The sequence below is a fragment of the Xiphophorus maculatus genome, chromosome 9 (assembly GCF_002775205.1).
Source record: "Xiphophorus maculatus strain JP 163 A chromosome 9, X_maculatus-5.0-male, whole genome shotgun sequence".
Taxonomy (NCBI): domain Eukaryota; kingdom Metazoa; phylum Chordata; class Actinopteri; order Cyprinodontiformes; family Poeciliidae; genus Xiphophorus; species Xiphophorus maculatus.
In genome coordinates, this window is record NC_036451.1 from 3157956 (window position 1) to 3175873 (window position 17918).

General features: G+C 37.2%; 1 protein-coding gene across 1 annotated transcript in view; it reads left to right on the top strand.

Annotated features, from left to right (window-relative positions):
• znhit6 (zinc finger HIT-type containing 6) overlaps window positions 1–14682 on the top strand; it is a 29947-nt gene extending 15265 nt beyond the window's left edge. The window contains exons 6-10 of the mRNA XM_023340149.1: window positions 1824–1892; window positions 2041–2121; window positions 4332–4412; window positions 10406–10530; window positions 14070–14682. Of these exons, the coding sequence (XP_023195917.1) occupies window positions 1824–1892; window positions 2041–2121; window positions 4332–4412; window positions 10406–10530; window positions 14070–14503 (790 nt within the window). The 3' untranslated portion in view covers window positions 14504–14682. The remainder of the gene's footprint in view (window positions 1–1823; window positions 1893–2040; window positions 2122–4331; window positions 4413–10405; window positions 10531–14069) is intronic.
• The last annotated feature ends 3236 nt before the right edge of the window (window positions 14683–17918 follow it).

Sequence of the window (17918 nt, forward strand, 5' to 3'; positions counted from 1 at the left end):
GCAGCTGAAATTGATTTAGAACTTAGATAAGTTGTTGCACTCAGGCGTGTATTTAAATAAACTTGAGTTGAACTGTAACATGTCAGGAAGATGTGCAACTGCGATATTACTGTTAAATTTTGTGATCCATATTTGGTTGAGATGAGCCTATTGTTACCTAATCATATTATTTATTTCCAATCAATATAATGTTCCCTTCAGTATTAAAGCTTTTGCATGAAGCCAGTGTCATCTGAATCTCAATGTGGGCAAGGAATGTAAAGTGCATCAAACTTATATCTTCTACACAACAAGACATTTTGAAAAATTTCATGCTCTCAACTTAGTGGGAATAGTTTAAGCATGGTCTCTTCCTGTCCCAACATGGCTGCACATCAGGGCACAGAGCAAGATTCATAAAGAGATGGGGAATCAACTTTGGACTAGAAATGCTTGTCAGCCTGATTGGACATCTTTGGGATGATAACTCACCTCACTGATACTTAAAATAAACAACTTTTTGACTTTTCACTCAGTAACATCATCACTGAAGAGTGTAGTTAGAGCAACCTGACTGGTGCTTAATATGATGTGTTCACTGATGAGAATTTTTTTTTATTTTTAAGTGTCCGATAGGTTCATCGTTATTTAGTCGATCATGCTAAAATATGGCCCATTCTGGTTACCAGCTGCCCTTCCATCATTAGAAAAAAATAAATAAAGTAAAAAAAAGATAATTTCATCGCCCTGTGGATTTTCTACTCAGAGATGTTAGAAAATATTTTGCAGGCATGTTTGTTTCACCACTCCACCAATCCAAAAGTGGAATTCTTGGATTCATCTTTGCTAGTTGAAAAAATAATGGCAGCTTCAAAGACAATTTATTGATCTCATTTTAGGCTTGAACTTGTTTCTAACAGGAGACCACATTTCTCTTCCAACTCAAACAAGGTTGATACCTCTACAAAGTGAGTGTGCAGAAATTTAATGAATAAAAAGAGCTACAGAAACAAATATCTCAGATCAAACGAAAGCTCTAAGCTATGCTCTGAGTCTTTCTTAGAGAGTAGTGAAGCCGTAATAACAAGCCCTTGTATGTGGCATACAATTATACTTTTTCATCTTTCTGAGGTTGTGCTTGATCTCCATCTCATGGATTTCATGCAAGGCCTTGCTCTGTATACTTTGCCAAAGAAAATGGTTGATGAACCAGCTTCATCTTTAAATATAGTAAATTCTGTGGCTTTGGTCAATCAAGTCCTTGTAGTTATGTTCAGCATATGTAGTAATTGGATTGTCACACTGAAAAGAAGAACTTGCTGCTTTATTTGAACCAGAAACATTTAGTCTTTTCAGTCTATGTGGCAAAATAAACTTTCGGTGTTGTCTTTTTAATATTTAAATCTTGTGTATTTTTATGCTATCTGGAGTAGTTTAACATAGTATTAAGAGAGTTATTAAAAATAACATAACCCTGTCTTGTTGTCAATTGAAAACATTTATAAAGTATATTTTTTTGGCTGTTGCGGACAACTTGAACATGCTTAGAGGAGTTTTTTTTCCTAAATACCATGACAACTAAACTCTGTCCATCTTTACATGCTAAAGTATAGCTCTTAAAGAACTCAATATTCTGTGATATACATTAGGCCATTTTGTTCAATTTTCAAACAGAAGCAGAAGCTTGTGTTGTTCAGGACAGATTTTGGCCTAATCATTTGAGTACTACAATTTAAATATGGGAAGTTGCGTTTATATTAACATTTTGTGGTGGTTTCCCAAAAGCAGGCAACAAGATTTTTTTTTTTTTTTAAATTAATTTATATTTTCTGCATTCTATTTAGGGAAAAGAAATTCTTGTGGTATCTGAAGCTCATATTTCCTCAGAGCAGCTCAGAGTTCAGTCAGAGGAGGTAAGTTATACTTTAAAATGACATATTTCTGGTTTGTTTCTCAGATGTTACAATACAATAATGTTGATTATGATATGACTGTGATTTGATTTAATTTTGACATTGTTTAACTCAAATTCTTTTTTCACCTCACATTTTTTTCTTCTAGGGTGTCTGACAGCCAGACCTTGATCCAGATCTTGACTGCTTATATTCACCCCACAGAGTCTGATCCTGTAACTCGTCAAAAGTGAGATTTCAGCTTTTCTTTCTTAATTCTTTGGATTTTTTTTTTTTACAATAATGAATATTAATCTCATGGAATTGCCAATGTTTTCAATCAAATTTTCCAACATAATTTCTACATCACTCAACTCTTTTTTTTACTTCAAGCACTTTTCCCCTTGATATAGATTCTAAATGTCATCATATTGTGTAAAGTGAATTTGCCATGACAGATGCCAAAGCTTAACAGTGAGATTACAGGCTTTGAAATGTTACTTTGGCTTGAATAATCCTCAAGCTTCAGCAGAAAATTTATGGAACAAATGTAATCTAATCAAGATCTAATCCAAGTTCTAATCCAAGTCTTGATAATAACAGAAAAAGAAAATATACATAAGGAATACAAAAAAAGCTATCCAAATCAACCCTAGCTCTACCTTGTTAAGTTATGATTCAACTATGACTAACCACATTTCTTTGGAAAGCTTAGTTCAATTTCACTGGCCACACCTCTGCGTGATTACTAACAGACCCTTGGAGTCAAAACACTGAAATCGAATCAGTCTGAAATCATGAAGTAAACTAAAACATCTCAAAAACAAGGCTAAATGGCTCCAAGAATTATAGGGTACAAATTAATGGAACAAACGTAACATGTCATGCCCCAGTCTGAAATACAACTAGAAATGATCTTAGTAAAATAACCTCTGTTTTGCTTTCATTGAGGCTCAAAAAATTTAGAGCTAGGAAGTTGTTAGAGGGGTCAAGGTGTTAGAAGAAGGTAAATCGGGTAGTCATCTAGTAGTAGCAGTGGAAGGAGATGCAATATTTTCCAAGAATAGACCCAAAGGAAGCATGTGTAAAGAAAAAAGAATTGGACCAATAATTGATACCTGAGGAACCCCACAAGAAAGAGAGGCTGAGGTGGACAGACAAATTTCTGTATTAGCACTAAATGGTCTATCACTTCAATAATAATGAAGCCAATCCAGTGGCACACCTTAAATCCAACATGTTGTTCCAAACAAAAGCTGAGAGTACTGTGGTCCACAGTGTGAAATGCTGCTGTAAAAGTACACAATTCACAAAGCTTCCAGAGTCTTTTGCTAAAGGATTTCAATAAAAAACCTTACCAGCGCTCATACTGTGAAAGGTAAATGTTTAAAACCAAACTGTAATGCCGTCAGTGCCCAAAAATAGATTCAATTTGGTAAATTTTCCTATATCTATGAAAGGAATGGAGGTTTGAAGATCTATCTAAATTTAGAACAAAGTTAGGGATCAGAGCAATTTTTTTTTCTTTTACCAAAAGATTTACAATTGGACGTTCAGGGTTTCCCACTGAAAACTTGCTAAGCCCGGTGGTCGGGGCGTCGAGGCGGTCCACCATGTTTTTGTATTAAAAAATGTTAAGGTCACAGGAAATGTAAAAATATCTCTGGGTAACTATATGTTACGGGAAAACGCCAGTGAAACACTATTTAAATCCACAACTAGCCTTAAAAACAACAAATCAAAACATACAATTAAAATTAATATCAAATATTTGCACTTCTGTTTAATCCAAATTAAGTCAGCGGCTCCATCAGGCCCCCGGGGCTTGAGGGGCCCATAAATGCTAATATTTTAATACAAACCACAGATACATAAATGTAACATTTATTTATTGAAATTATCAATGGTGTTTAAGGAGCTGGCAAGTTTACTTTGTAAAACCTCAAATAGTATAGAAGTATAGTATTTATAATGTCGTGTTCTTTAAACCTTTCAGTCAAAGTTAACTCTCCAAGAGTTAAATAAGGCTTAGCATACCTTCTGATGAAGTTCAGGAGGGACAGGGAGTGAAGCAGAGTAGAGCTTGGAGAAAACATTAAGTGAAAAGCAACAAAAAAGTTGTTTATGGTAAACTGAGCTTACGATGTCTAGCTGAGGGCACAAGTAGTACACTCCAGTGTGTGTAAACTGTCTTTAAGAGGGAAATTCCCTCTTTGTTTGGAACCTGAATTCCCAGCCTTGGAAATATCGGTCAGGATATTAGAGTGTGTTTAGGTTTCTTCTTTGCTGTGCTCAGTCAACACTTTGTGTTTTTCTCCATTTCTGTGACTATATGAAAAAGGTCACATCAGTCTAAATTGTATGCTTTTGTTGTTTTTTAATTTTTAGAATAAATCTCAAATGGAGATAATTTTTTTACAGTTACTGAAGTTTTTGTATGATTGTGAGTTTCTATTTCAGATTGAAGATGTATGTGCATCATCAATTTGAACATGTGAAAGTTTTCATGAAAGCAGAGGGGAGAAAGGCTAACTCTGTGAGGTGAGACATTTTTCCACTTTTTGTATGTTTTCCTTTTTGGTGTACTTAGATTAATTTTTTTATTATTATTATGAAAGATGTTTTTTGTCCTTAATCATAATGCTACGCGTTTTGTAAGTATTTCTTGCAATTTAGTATGCAGCTACAATTATTTAACTTGTCTACAAAAACTTTGAAGCTGTTTTTTAAGTCACTGCATGTTTGTTGTTTTCAAATAATTTCCGGAGCCTTTTAACCACCTCAGAAAACATCCTAGAGTCACATCACTCAACTCACGCCCTTTCGTGTGACCACACTGTGTACGGTGTGACCATTTGATCGATCTTACTAATCTTGAGTGATTTACTCAGTATGCTTGAAATCAAAATACGCAGTTTATGAAGATGATATCACTGCCTTGTAAATTCCACCAAACCTACGCAGAGCTTTGGCAAGAAGGGTTTAACAGCATCAGGTTCTATTTTCTTGCCTTTTTTTGGTGAGATTCCAGGATGGATGTGCTTTATCTTTATCCGAAATCCACTTCCCTTACATTGTCTACAAATCTTCACAGTTTCTGTCTTGTGTGAGCAGCTTGATTTCTTGCTTTTCTGAGCAGATTAAAAAATGAGAGTATGGCGATTACGACATCCAATTACCTTGCCCAATTTTAGCCTCTTTCTCTGCTTTCCATTTCCGTTTTGTCTCAGAGTGACTGATGATCATAAAATGTTCATAACCATTATTCTTGGCCCAAATGAAACGTCATGCAACCTCCCATCCCATTTTTCATCCTTATAATACGCACAGATACTTGCTTCTTTTGTTTGGCCTGGTGGGCTGGGCTGCACTCCTATTTCCAAGCTATAAATTATATTTCCTGACAGCATAGTTAAAGAAATGATTGAAAGATGAGTGTAGGTATTTGCCAAGATTTAGCACAGGCTGTCAGACTGTCATGTTTTGCTTGCTTGTGTTAACACTTGAGAACAAAATCCTGGTCTTATGCTGCACCTTTACAATGTTACTGTTATAAAAACAGTCATTAAAAGCTCATCTCTATCATGAAAAATTACATGCCGTTTCATTAAATTGCTATGCCAACCCTTTAATATGAAAGCCATGTTTTTATTTCTTGAGAAAACTGTTATGCATCCTTTGAAGACAATGCAGTTCAGAGTATTTAAGGGATAAAATCCCACCAGCTGGAGGCATGTCCAGCATTAGTCGACATCCTGGCTGGAGATACACAGAGTGACTGAAAACCGCTTAAATTTTGCCATCCTGTGGTGTAAAGTAGATATGCCCTAAAATATTACTGCCACATTCCCACATGGCTGGCCTATCCCAAAAAACACAAACAGCAGCAAGGTAGAAATAAACAGTGGTTATGAATATCTGCTCGGTTTTTCTTAGATGTATGATACCCATATGTTAAGAAAGGAGAGTAGGTAGCGTTTCTTTTTCAAAACATTTTTGTAACTTCTTGAAATTCAGAACTTGACATTTCCTTAACAAAACATAGAATAGCCTTTTAAACTGTGTTACATTAATAAGGGTTTTTGGGGATCCTTTCACAAGATTATCTCAGTGATCTGCTTCAACGTTAGTGCCATCATACCACAGGACATGTCTCCAAAATTAAGGTCTTGGTCTCTCAGTACATTTGCAATCAGTGTTTTTATGTTGCTTTTGGAGTTTTGGCTTCTTTGACTCTGAGCATCCTTTTAGCCTGTTCCAGTATAAAACTCATTTCACTACATATAATTACAGCAATTCTTCTCAAGTTCTTTTGCTTGAGAGACTGCAAAACATACACATTTAGAGAGATACAAGAATGTCACCGTGCAGACAAGATCTCTATAGATTTCTATAGCTGTTAGCCTTGTTTTTGTCATCAGTGTTGGACAGCAAGTCTGGAAAGAACTCTTAGTGTGTGTCGGCTTAAGTCTACAGTAGTGAGTCACTAAGGGTTATAAATCATTCTTGCCCTTTTTCTTCTTACTTTGGATGACTACAACCCTTTCCTGCCCCACCTTAGTATCTATCAGCAAGCGGTTGAATAACAGCAAATTGAGTTAGTAATGAATATTAATGGACCACATTAAAATGAACATCATGGGAATTATCTTACATTAACTCTGCGTAGTTACATAAGAAGGTTTGGCCACTGATTACACCTCTAATTTGAAGTTGGGGTGCTGCAGAGTGACATCTCGTCCAAAACAAGTCTAAAACCTTTTGCAACCAAATGGGCCAGTTCTTCTGGAAAACTGCTTTCCATGAAGAAAACTCTTAATTTTTCTTGAGCTGCTGATTTAATGAAGTCATGGATACTGGTGGTAACGGCTTCTAGGAGGTTATTCACCACAAAGGGCATGACTGCATGTTGTTGTTGAACGACTTCGAGAAATATCCAAGAAAGAAGTTCTTGTGCTTAACTAAACATAGCTGTGTTAGCAGCATCCTCTTACTGGAAAAGAAGGCAAGCACATCAAAAGTACCATTCACACTTTCCTGGATATTTGTTTATGTAATTTTTTTCATGTTTGTTTTTTTTATTTTATTTTATTCCACTGCTGTGATCCAGAGGATGCCCTCTCCCTTTTTCCCTGGACTTCTGCTTTTCCTCTCAGCCAGCCAGGCATCCATGCCTCCTGATGTGTCAGATTTACACAAGTTGTTTTTACATTTCTGGCTGAAAAAGGAAACACCTGTCTGTACTTTGTTTGTTTTTTTTTTGCTTATGCCAATGCCCTGTGAGACAGGGATGTTTTTGTCCCTTGTAAGCTGAGCCTTCTCTTACATATTTGTGGCCAACCTTTTTCGGACCTTGCTCATCAGCTGTTGCCCATCTTGTCCCAAAGCCTGTATTTATTTCTGCTTAACAGATGCTTCCTCGTGTCTCCTGATATGATCGTGTGGTGTTGTTATTGAAATTGTTCTACATTTACAGGAGATAATATTCCATTAAGTTATGTGTTTAGGTCACACATGAAAAGCATGATTCTGCTTGGATTATTGAAACTAGTTTCTGTCACTCTTTTCCTGAACATCAGTGAACTAAATTTTTATAGGTTTGCTTAAAGAGCTGCTGCTGGTAATAAGGATGAAATAAAGGTGTAAGGACAGGTTTATTGTGCATGTTTGAACAGCCTGGAAAAATATATAATTTTCTCAAGATAATTTTTGGATTTGTAGAAGTATGAAAGTCCCACATGGAGTTTAGGAAAATACAATCCTCTACAAGACTGTCAGACCTCTTTCAAAATGTGTACGAAATACAAAATAAAAACACTTCCTAAGCTCCCGGTTAATGCTGGAAAGGAGATGTGTAACAACTGAACAGGACCAACTGCTTTGACATCTTTCAGTCTGGTTTCCGTCTTCACCACACTACTGAGACTCCCCTAGTCTAAGTGTTCAATGATATCCACATAAAGACAGACTATAGAAGAACCACAGTGCTGGTACTGCTGAATCTCAGTGCAGCATTGGCACTGTTGGCTGTTGCATATTATTGAAGCAACTGGAGAGCTGGGAAAGACTCTCTGGTACAGTAAATACTTGACTGGCTCCAGTCTTACCAAAAGAACAGGGACTTCTTTGTGTTTCTATAACTAACTTCTGTAACTTCACATCAGAGTGTACAGAAGTCAAGGGTATGGTATCCCAAAGTTACAGAGCCAAGCACTGAACCGGTTCTTAGAATAGATAAATGTGTGGATGTGCATTGCCTTTTTTCAACTGAGCAGAAACAAAACTGAAATTATTGTTTTTGGACCACAAGAGTTGTGATCAATCAAGAGTTCAGTCATTACAACTAGAAATTACTGATCAGGCTCAAAATCTGGGTGCAGTGATAGACTCAAATATAAAATGTTTACTGGTTTCAAATGTTGACTGTGTGGCATCTTTTATGACTACTGTGAAGAAAGTAAAGCTCTCAATTAACTGGTGCAAGTCCATCCCAAATCTTACCTATGGACTGTGGCACCAAGAACAAGATCCCAGATACAGCCAGATCAAATCAGGCTGGTTGAGCTCCATTATTTGGGAACAGGTGTGGGAAGACTTTTTTAGTGCCATCCTGTAGAGATTTTCCAGGAAGAGACACTGTTTCCGAATCAGAATACCCAGAATGTTATGTTCTTATTCCTGAGTACATTAGTACACCAAGTTGACCGTGGAAATGGGATTTGTTACAACAATCTCCCCCATTTAACATGTTACACTTTCTGAACTGGTTACGTGTAATTACCTTTTAAACCGGAACATAAGTAGGTTTTTACATCTGCCCTGTCTCACCAGGTACCAGCTTGTGAACAACTTTCGATTTGTATTTATTCAGTATAGTAAAAATAATAATAAAAGAAAGGTTGATTTGTTTCTTCCTTTTTATTTTACAAGGGTTTGAGCAGAACGGTGGAGAAAACAACAAAAACTCCCCCGTAAGAGAGCATTAGCTGAGTCTTCTGTTCATTGAGAGAACGTTATATAGACACCAGATGTGTGCATGTTCTTGGCAGAGCTGCACAGCTTTGTATGTGGAAGTGGACAGAGGTTTAATAATCTCATTGACACCACAGGGAGGAAAAATCTGCTTTCTTTTATAGTTGTTTACAAACAAGGATGTATAAAGAAATGTATTAAATTTTTTTTGTTTGTATTCGTTAGATTTTTACCCATAAACTAAATGTCATGGACATAATGGGCGCCCCGTAAGCACATTCTAAGTATAAGTTTCTGCTTTTGCTTGCTACTTTTACTTTTTACACACCAAGCAGTAATTTTGAAACTTTATGCTTTTTAATTTTGTTACATGGATGGAAAACAGTGTTATTATTGCTGGATAAACTGCACATGTTTACGTTATGTTAATAATGCCACTTTGGCAATTTGACAATTTCCAGATGTTTTTAAATCTACATCAGCTGTTTGTACTCATTTGACATGGCCTATTCAGGGAAATTGTTTTCTTTTGGAGGGCAGTTTCTTTTAAGCTCCTTTTCCAGTGAAATTTCATTTATGGGCTTGTTCTAATAAAGCTTTTGGACTGACTTTAGAAGTGGGATGTTCCATGGGTAATTGTGTCATTGAACAAAACAAGCAGGATGTTCAAAATCTTTTCTATACTTGTACATTACTTTCACAAATGTTTAAGTGATTAAATAGGTAGACATATAGATATTTGTAGCAGGGATGTAGTCAAGACTCGTTTTTCCTAGACTACTCCAAGACTATGATCGAGGCTGAATCATTTATAACAAAATTTTTTTGGAGGGGGCCATGAACAAAATATAAAAATTAATGTAAAAACATCTAATTGCTCTACCAAAATACCAAAGTATTAATCTAATGAATGTCAAAATAAGCTAATATTTCAAATGCAGCCACATTTTGATGCACAATCTCTAAACTGAATTAATGGACTGACATTGTACAATAGTTTAATTTAGAAAACCAGTAAGAAAGTAATGAAGATTTGTCAAATCAGACTTGGAGTCAAGGCCAGTTCTTTGGAGACCAAGACCAAGATGGAGGCCGCACCCTCCAAGACCAAGACCAGGAAATAACAGCTCGAGACCGGTCCTGAGCCCTCCATCCCTGACATATATAATACATCCTAAATTAGAGCATGCCTCCTATTTATTCAGCGAACCGTTTCGTCCTGTGATTTATGAAATTTCTTGACTGAGGCAATCATTGATGTCATCTTCTGCAGATGGTTGCACAAGGGTGGGGAGTGCTGCCCCATGTGCCTTAGTGATGCTGCTAAGTCTTGGCCAAATACTGCATCTGTCAATATATGATGCCAGAAAATGATATTCATTTGGCTGTTGAAAACTCAGATCTTAATTATCTATTAATCCTTTGATTATTGTCAGCAATAGCTTAAAAAAAAGCTGTGCCTTCTGCGTCTTGTGATCATATAATTTACCTGGCATTCTGTAATGATATTACGTTGTAATCATGTCTTTGTTTTGCTTGATTCTCCCTGTGATCTGACATAGGTACCACGAGTTGGACATTGAGAAAAGCCTCAGGGATAATCTGAGTTATAAAACAATCATCGAGTATCCTGTACTGCATGTTGTTCTCAGAGATCACTGGAAGGACTACCCACTCAAAGGACCAGGTAACCAAATCCCAAGTCATATATTTGATTCAAACTTTGGTTGATGAAAAACACATTTATCCACAGCTGCATTTGGATTAAGACTCAGTGGCAGTTTTTAATAGGGATATAGATTTTGATACAGTTAAGTCTAAACAAATGGAATTCGTACAGTCCAACATGAGTCAAGACCCAGAGCAGTCCCAAAACACCAAACTCTCTCGGCTCTGCCGATTCCAACCCCATTGTATCATGTCCCGCTTTCTCCAGCTGAGGCTCTGAAACACTCTGTTCCCTTATTTTTCTCTATGGTAACGCGTTAACCCAGCGGAAATTAGTGTGCTCTGCTCAGGATCAAGCACACCAGCTTAGCCTCGACAGAAACAGTAGCCAAAGAGAAGATCAAACACAGCTTGCTTATTCGACTGTGACTTCATGAGCTCTAAGAAGGAGAAAACAGGATATCGGTCTTTGTTTCCCCTCATTTTCTGCCCCTGAAGTGTTTTAAAGTCTACAGGTGTCAGTCGCGTGAAAATACTGCTACATTCCATGAAAATGGACGCTCATTGATGGGTTTCTTCTCAGGTCTGCACATGGGAAGCAAATTGTGTGTAGAGCAGTTCAATTTTGTGGTTCTAAAGTAGAACTCAAGCCTCGTTTCATTATGCTGTCAGAACAAACTGTCCAAATGACAAATGAGGTAATTTTAGTCCGAGAGTGTGTTTTCAGTGATAAGCCCTTGGTACCATGTTGTTTCCCTATAAACTTTGCCATAGAAACATCCTGATAATTACCCATGCCAAGCTCAGGGAAGCAGGGCAGGAAGTGATAACACACAGTCAGATACTGTGGCAGAGGATAGATTCTTGCTGAACGACTGGCAGTGTATAAACAGAATTCAACCTGTATCTGCATTCAGCACGTAAAAGATGCCTGTGAATAAACTGGGTTGAAATGTTGGTATTTTAAGGATCAAAATGACAGTAGTGTGCCGATCGATCGGTCACCAATCATAATCGGCCGATTTCCGTGAAAAAGTGTATGATTGGTGATCGGCAACAAGAGACAGTGATTGCCGATTACTGTCTCTTGTTGCCGATCACCAAAACCGATCACATGTATCTCACTTCGCAGGCTGCGTGTGCAGCCATCTCCTCTTTTGTGGCTGCAAAAGAGGAGCAAGCAAGCTGCAAGCGCGCTGCGACAAATCCTGTCGTGTGAAACTGTAACGCTCTGAGAGTGAATGGAGACGTTTGCGGTGAAAAATTACCTCAAGGTTGAAACACGTCAAAATGCATCGACACAACTAATCTAATATGATATTTAAAAAACAAGCGCTTGACGGAGTTTGGCTATATCGAGGCTCAATGCAGGAAGAAAGGACATCTGGAGCGGCCAGATAGCAGATAAAGCAGCGCACAACTACCAACACTCACCCGGATTAGCATCACGGTCAGAAAGCTAAATGAATAATCTGAAAAATAATTCAAGTCTTCGAGCTGGCGATGTAAGACCCTGGGATCTGCTCTCGCTTTTGGATTGCCGCAGTGCGCAAGTAATATTTCACAGACAGAGCGCCACTCAACCCCCACAGACAGTGAACTCTCACACCAAACATCTGCTTAAAGCTGTAGCATGTAACTTCAAAAAAAAAAAGATTTTAGATCTGCATTAATATATGTCTAGTATGTCTAAATTAGGTGAATTTATTGCCAGATAATCTTTCCATTTTGCCAGATAACATAGTGACATTTATAAATAAAGCAAAAAATTAACAGCCATTGCAGGCAATCAGCAGTGATTGGTGATCGGCAGAGATCACCAATCATCATCATGGATGATCGGAATCGGCAGCAAAAATCCTGATCGGAGCATCCCTGTAATTCATACATGTACCAAAAAAATTACAGAATCAGACAAAATATTTCTTTTCAAAATCTGTTTCTTTCATCAAAAAACTTATGAAACTAACAAAGGTGTGTGTCTGGTGAATCTTTGGTTAAAAATTCACCAAACATGTTTTTTGGGGGTGAAAGATGTTTGTTTTTCATTCAGTGGGTAGAGAATACAGAAACTTTACTCAAGTGAGAGTAGCGATACTTCATTAAGTCCAAGCATTTTGTTGGTTATCCACAAAACAGAAAGTGATAAATTATTAATCTAATTTCTTCAACAAAGTGCAATAAACTTTGCCAAACCAAATTATGCTAGTGAGTTAGCTAATACTTAGAACAGCCAATTTTGCTACAAAAAGTACATTTTAGATTCTGTATAAGAAAGTTTGCTTATTCAGACTAACTAGATCTCATCCACTGTTTATGCCCTTTTGCACTGGCAATTAAGCTCAAGTAAGATTTCATTGTGACCCGAACGCAATGACATTGTGCACCGATAAATTGGATCAACAATTGGCCGATACTTAAATTTAATTAAAATATACTTTATTGATCCCAAAGGGAAATTAAATAATAAGTAATTATCAACTGATCTTATACCTACTTAAATAAAGGTCTGATAATCAGCCACTGTCCCGTTTTGTTCTGCTGTGGGTGAGGCCTGACTGACAAACCCGCCCTCCGACCCATTTCTTCACATGCGAGGTCAACAGTAGTCACTGTTGCTAACTTTGAGACTTTGTTGGTCTATTTAGCAACTTCTTAAACAAAAAAACAAAATTGGCTGAAATTGGAATTGGCTAGTCAGGCTTTTCAAAGATCAGTGATCAGCCAGAAGACTGCAATCAGTATACCTCTAATTTTGTCATTATTTTAAAACTATTCATTCTACTACTTTTTTTTATTAACGCATTCTGTTAAAGGGGCAGTATTACATGTTTTACAGGCACATAGTGTCATTTTACAGCATAGTCAAGTAACTGTTACTTTTAGTTGTTATAAAAATGCTATACAGTATATGCCAAATATGACTTAAAATACATTTTACTTCCTGATTCAACGCCTTGAAATTGGGCGTCTGTTGCTTTAAAAACTCCAGCTCTTTCTGAAACTCCGCCTCCAGGAAGTCATCACAACATGGCTTCTCTATTAATCCTTTAACAACATTTTACCAGCAATGAACTGAGAAGTAGCTTATATAATGAGCTCAGCAGATTCTCAGTTCCACAAGGTGTTTGCTAATTGCTACTGGCTAGTCTGAAGGAGTGGAATGGGGTTCTCTGTGAGTCAGAAGCTCAGTAGCTTAGACACTGCAGCTCAAGGGAGCAGCTGCACCTTGAAGGTGGTGCTAGGTCCAACCAGGCATTTTGGACATCTGCATAGTTGCTATGGGAGAGGAAAGGATTTCTGAAACATGAATGAAAGAATCAAGGCAACACTCCAGGTATGTTTTTGATGAGGGAATAGTATTCCAACATGATGTAAAGCTCAAAAAAGTTGATTTTGCATAAGACTGCTCCTTTGATTAAACTTCAGTTGTGCTCCAAGTTTATGTTCCTTATGGAGATCATTGATCATCTGTACACATGACCAGGCAAGAATCTGCTCTGTATCCAGTTAACATAAAAACCATTGTTATTGAAAAGTTGGCTCATATTGTTTCAGCTGAACCTGCATCAGCCCGAACAAGTTCTGCAATGAGGTGTGTTTCAGAAGAGCAGACAGAGGAAGAGGGGGCCCAAGATCTACAACCAATTCAAGGGTCTTGCGCTACGCAGGAAGCAAACATTCACACAAGAACCCAAGACTTAACTCCTGAAACGGAACCACCGCTGCAGAAAAAGGCCAAGAGGGGCACAGGAGAGGAAGAACAAGAGGAAGGAGAGATTGTAGACAGCAGTGATGAAGAGGAGGAAACTAGCAGCAGGGATCAGTGTTTAAGCAACTACCTTCCTGGTGATGCCTCAACTTGTAGAGAAAGTGCTGAAGTCACGGTGACCGAGAAGAATCCCGTTGATGAAACAGAGTGTGTTCTGACTCATCACATTCAGGTTGGAAATGACTCAGCTGCTGCTTCGGACAGCTGTCAGATGGAATGATGGTAGAGAGGATGCTGTTAAACTGGGTGACGAAGCAGATTTGGCAAGGAGTAACCAAAATATGCCTTTACTCGATTCATTCATACAGACTGTGTTAAAAAGAAAGAACAAGTACATTATTAGATTCAGAATCATGTGTTTTAAAATGTTTTCTCAAATAAAATTGTTCTTTGAAGTAATTGTTTTGAAGTCCAAATGTGTTCATGTTCAAGTTATAAGCAACAAAATATCATACAAAGCCATAAATTTTCTTAGAAATGTTATGTTGTCATGAAAGAAGGTGCTAATAAACCTCAAAGAAAGAAAAATGCCTTTTTAAAGATTAAAGAGATTCCATTCTGCTTAGCATTCATTAGGTAACATGTCCCTCCTGATTCTTTTTAAGTGAAAACTAAGACAAGATGCCAAAAATAACCCTCTGTGCTCTTTGAAGTTCCTAGCATCCCCTCGGTGTCCGCTTCACTAACATTATTAGGCTCCCTTTTCCATTTACTAATAAAAGTTAATGTTGACATGTTCACTTTTCCGACACCTCTGGGTGTCTTCCAGTGTGAATGTACTTGCGCATGTGGAGCCTCTATGTAACCTTTTCTTAGCTAATGTTAGCTTATTATGGCAACAGGCTGCCAGTAATGCCTGTCACTGCAGGCCGTCACAGGGGCAGTTTTTATGGACGTGTTTTTAAAACCCCTGCTAACCTCTTTTTGACGACATCCGCGATGGATGGGGTTCTCTTTGATGCCTGGCCTGAGGTGATGCATTTTCCACCCTTTTGCAGTCGCGTTGAGCTCACATCTGTGAACTGACTCAGATCCACAGCCTAGGTTGGAAAACACCATATGACAAACAATTACCACAAAACATCAACCTAAACTAAAAGTGTCCGGTTCCGTCCCCGAAGGGCGGGTGCCCTGCAGATTTTATGTTAACAACACAACTAAATTACCTCCTTAAAATGTCACCTAGTTTTGCAGAAGTCTGCCAAACTATCTATTTGATACAGATGTGTTGAAACATGAAGCATGTCCAGGCCACCACCTCCACAGTGAAACATGGCAGTGGCATCATCATGTTGTAGGGATGCATTTATCCACCAGGAACAGGTCAAATGGATCAAGCTAATACAGTGACTAAAGGGCTCCAGACTGGGGAAAAGAAAGGTTTGTACAAGACCTTGCAGTTCTTGAAAGTGATTGAATGTCAATAAGGTGTTTTCAATGTTTGGAAAGTGCTTGATTTCTCTATGATGTAAGAAAACCCCAGTCCGCCTTTTGATGAGTGAAGCAGGTGAATAGGACTGGCAGCTATAAAGGAGGTTAAGTAAGGATCAATAAATGAAGCCAAGTTTTTTTATTATTATTATTATTATTATTAATGATAACAGTGTTGTTATTTTCCTTCCACTCCACAATTATATTACATTGTAATTTACTGTCATATAAAATTATCCCCAAAAATATGCTAAGGTTTGTGGTTTTACTCTTATTTTTTTTTTTTTTTATCAAAATTGCAGAAGGTAACAAAGTCCACCTTCCTGTAGCTTTGTTTAATAAGCCTCCCACAGTGTAAATCGAAATTGTAATTTTTGCTTGAAAGAAGTTATTAAAATGTAAGGATTTAGCCGGTTTAGCAACAGCTTGAAAACAACCTGGGTCTGCTGAAAGAACTGCCTGTCAACACCAGCCACTGCAAAACTGTGAGTTGGCTGTGGCTTTGCATATATGAAAATAAGAGTATTATATGCAAGACTGTGTTTATGTAATTTTGATTGTTTCTTTTTTTTTCCTTTTTTTAAATAGCTGGGCTATAACAATTTTAGGCCACCCTATACCACACCTTGGCAGTTCTCACAACATCAACTGCTATTTATGAGAAAGTTTCTTCACATACATCTTTATTTGATTATAGTTAAATCTGTTGTCCATCAAGTTTCAAAACTCTTCTGTAAAAAGTGACTTATCTATTTAAAAACTGATATCATACATCAGCAGCCTGATGAAAGGATAATGTTCTAATCTGTGATGCCTGTACATCTGTTTCTCCATTTTTTTTACAACTTTGTTGAATTACTACACGCTTTATTTTATCAGATCTTTTAACTTTCTGTGTCCATAAAATGACTCAATGAGACCACACAAAAGCTTTTTTTTTTCTGTTTGCTGTTAAAAGTAATCCAGAGCTGTTTATAGTCTTTTGATTATGTAAGTGTTGGAAATAATGTCTCAGTTTAACTTAATTATGCTTTGAACTTTCTGAAATTGGTTTTCACTTAATTTGCCTTAATTTGGTGGTTAGGGCACAATTTTGCAGTGTGCAGAACGGGTTGCTATAAAGGCAGCTACGAGGGTATGAATTTACTTTGGTGGCCTAAACAATAGATTAGTTAACTAAGGGTGAAATAAAAAAAATAAAAAAAAGTTTCCAAAAAATGGTTTATCCCTAATTTTCACAAATATGAGTCTAAACTAAGAGTCACAGTAAATGTTTGGGAGCAAGGTTTATAACTAAACGGAACATTTCCATGCAGCGTTTTAAGGTTTTAAAAAACATTCAGCCTGATGTAAATAATAATGAGCACTTATATTGTTTACTGTCACTCCAAGAAATGTTATAATGTGCTGGTTGGCATTATCTCATTATGCAGAGTCTTAGTCTTATTTTAGAAAAGACACATTTTGCCCAGTGGTTACTAGAGTATGCTTTAGAACAATAAGAACATTTGTCTTTAATTGATAAATATGGACTTACTGAATAGTATGACCTTATACTGTACAGTACAGTATAAGGTCATACTACATACTACAGTCTGTACCGTATACTCACTCAGTACTTACTTGAGCTCATCTTGCATGAATTACCAGGTTCATGTGGTGTGGTATGAAAGCATCAGAGGTGCCTTAAGGTTGCCTTAATACAAGCCTTCCCCTTGTCTGCATTATTGAACATTTCTTGTTTTATTGCTGACATTACTTGTCAATCAAACACAGTGAAACTGTGAGGTAGCATAGTGAGAGTGGCAAGAAAGGTGATAAGAAATCAGCATCAGCAGACCGTGCAATGTTCCTCCTGGTAAATTTTATTCTTTGCCATCTTGGTTTCTGACATCATAGCGTCACAGTAGCCAAATTCTTACTGGTGTTATACAGAGTTGGCAACAAACTTCATTAAATTTAGTTTGTACCATTAGAAAATATGTCACAAAGAAACAGGAATAAGGTTACTCACCTAATTTACACTCATCTACTCAACTAAATATGTTAAACCGCCAAAATGTTATTCTAACCTGGACCTACCAACTTCTATTAGAAGTATTGGTCTATTGACCTGGTCCTCTTCAGGGGCCTCATGCATAAAGCGTGCTTGCGCACAAAAAATGTGCGACGCCATATTTTACACACAAGTCGGCATGTATAAA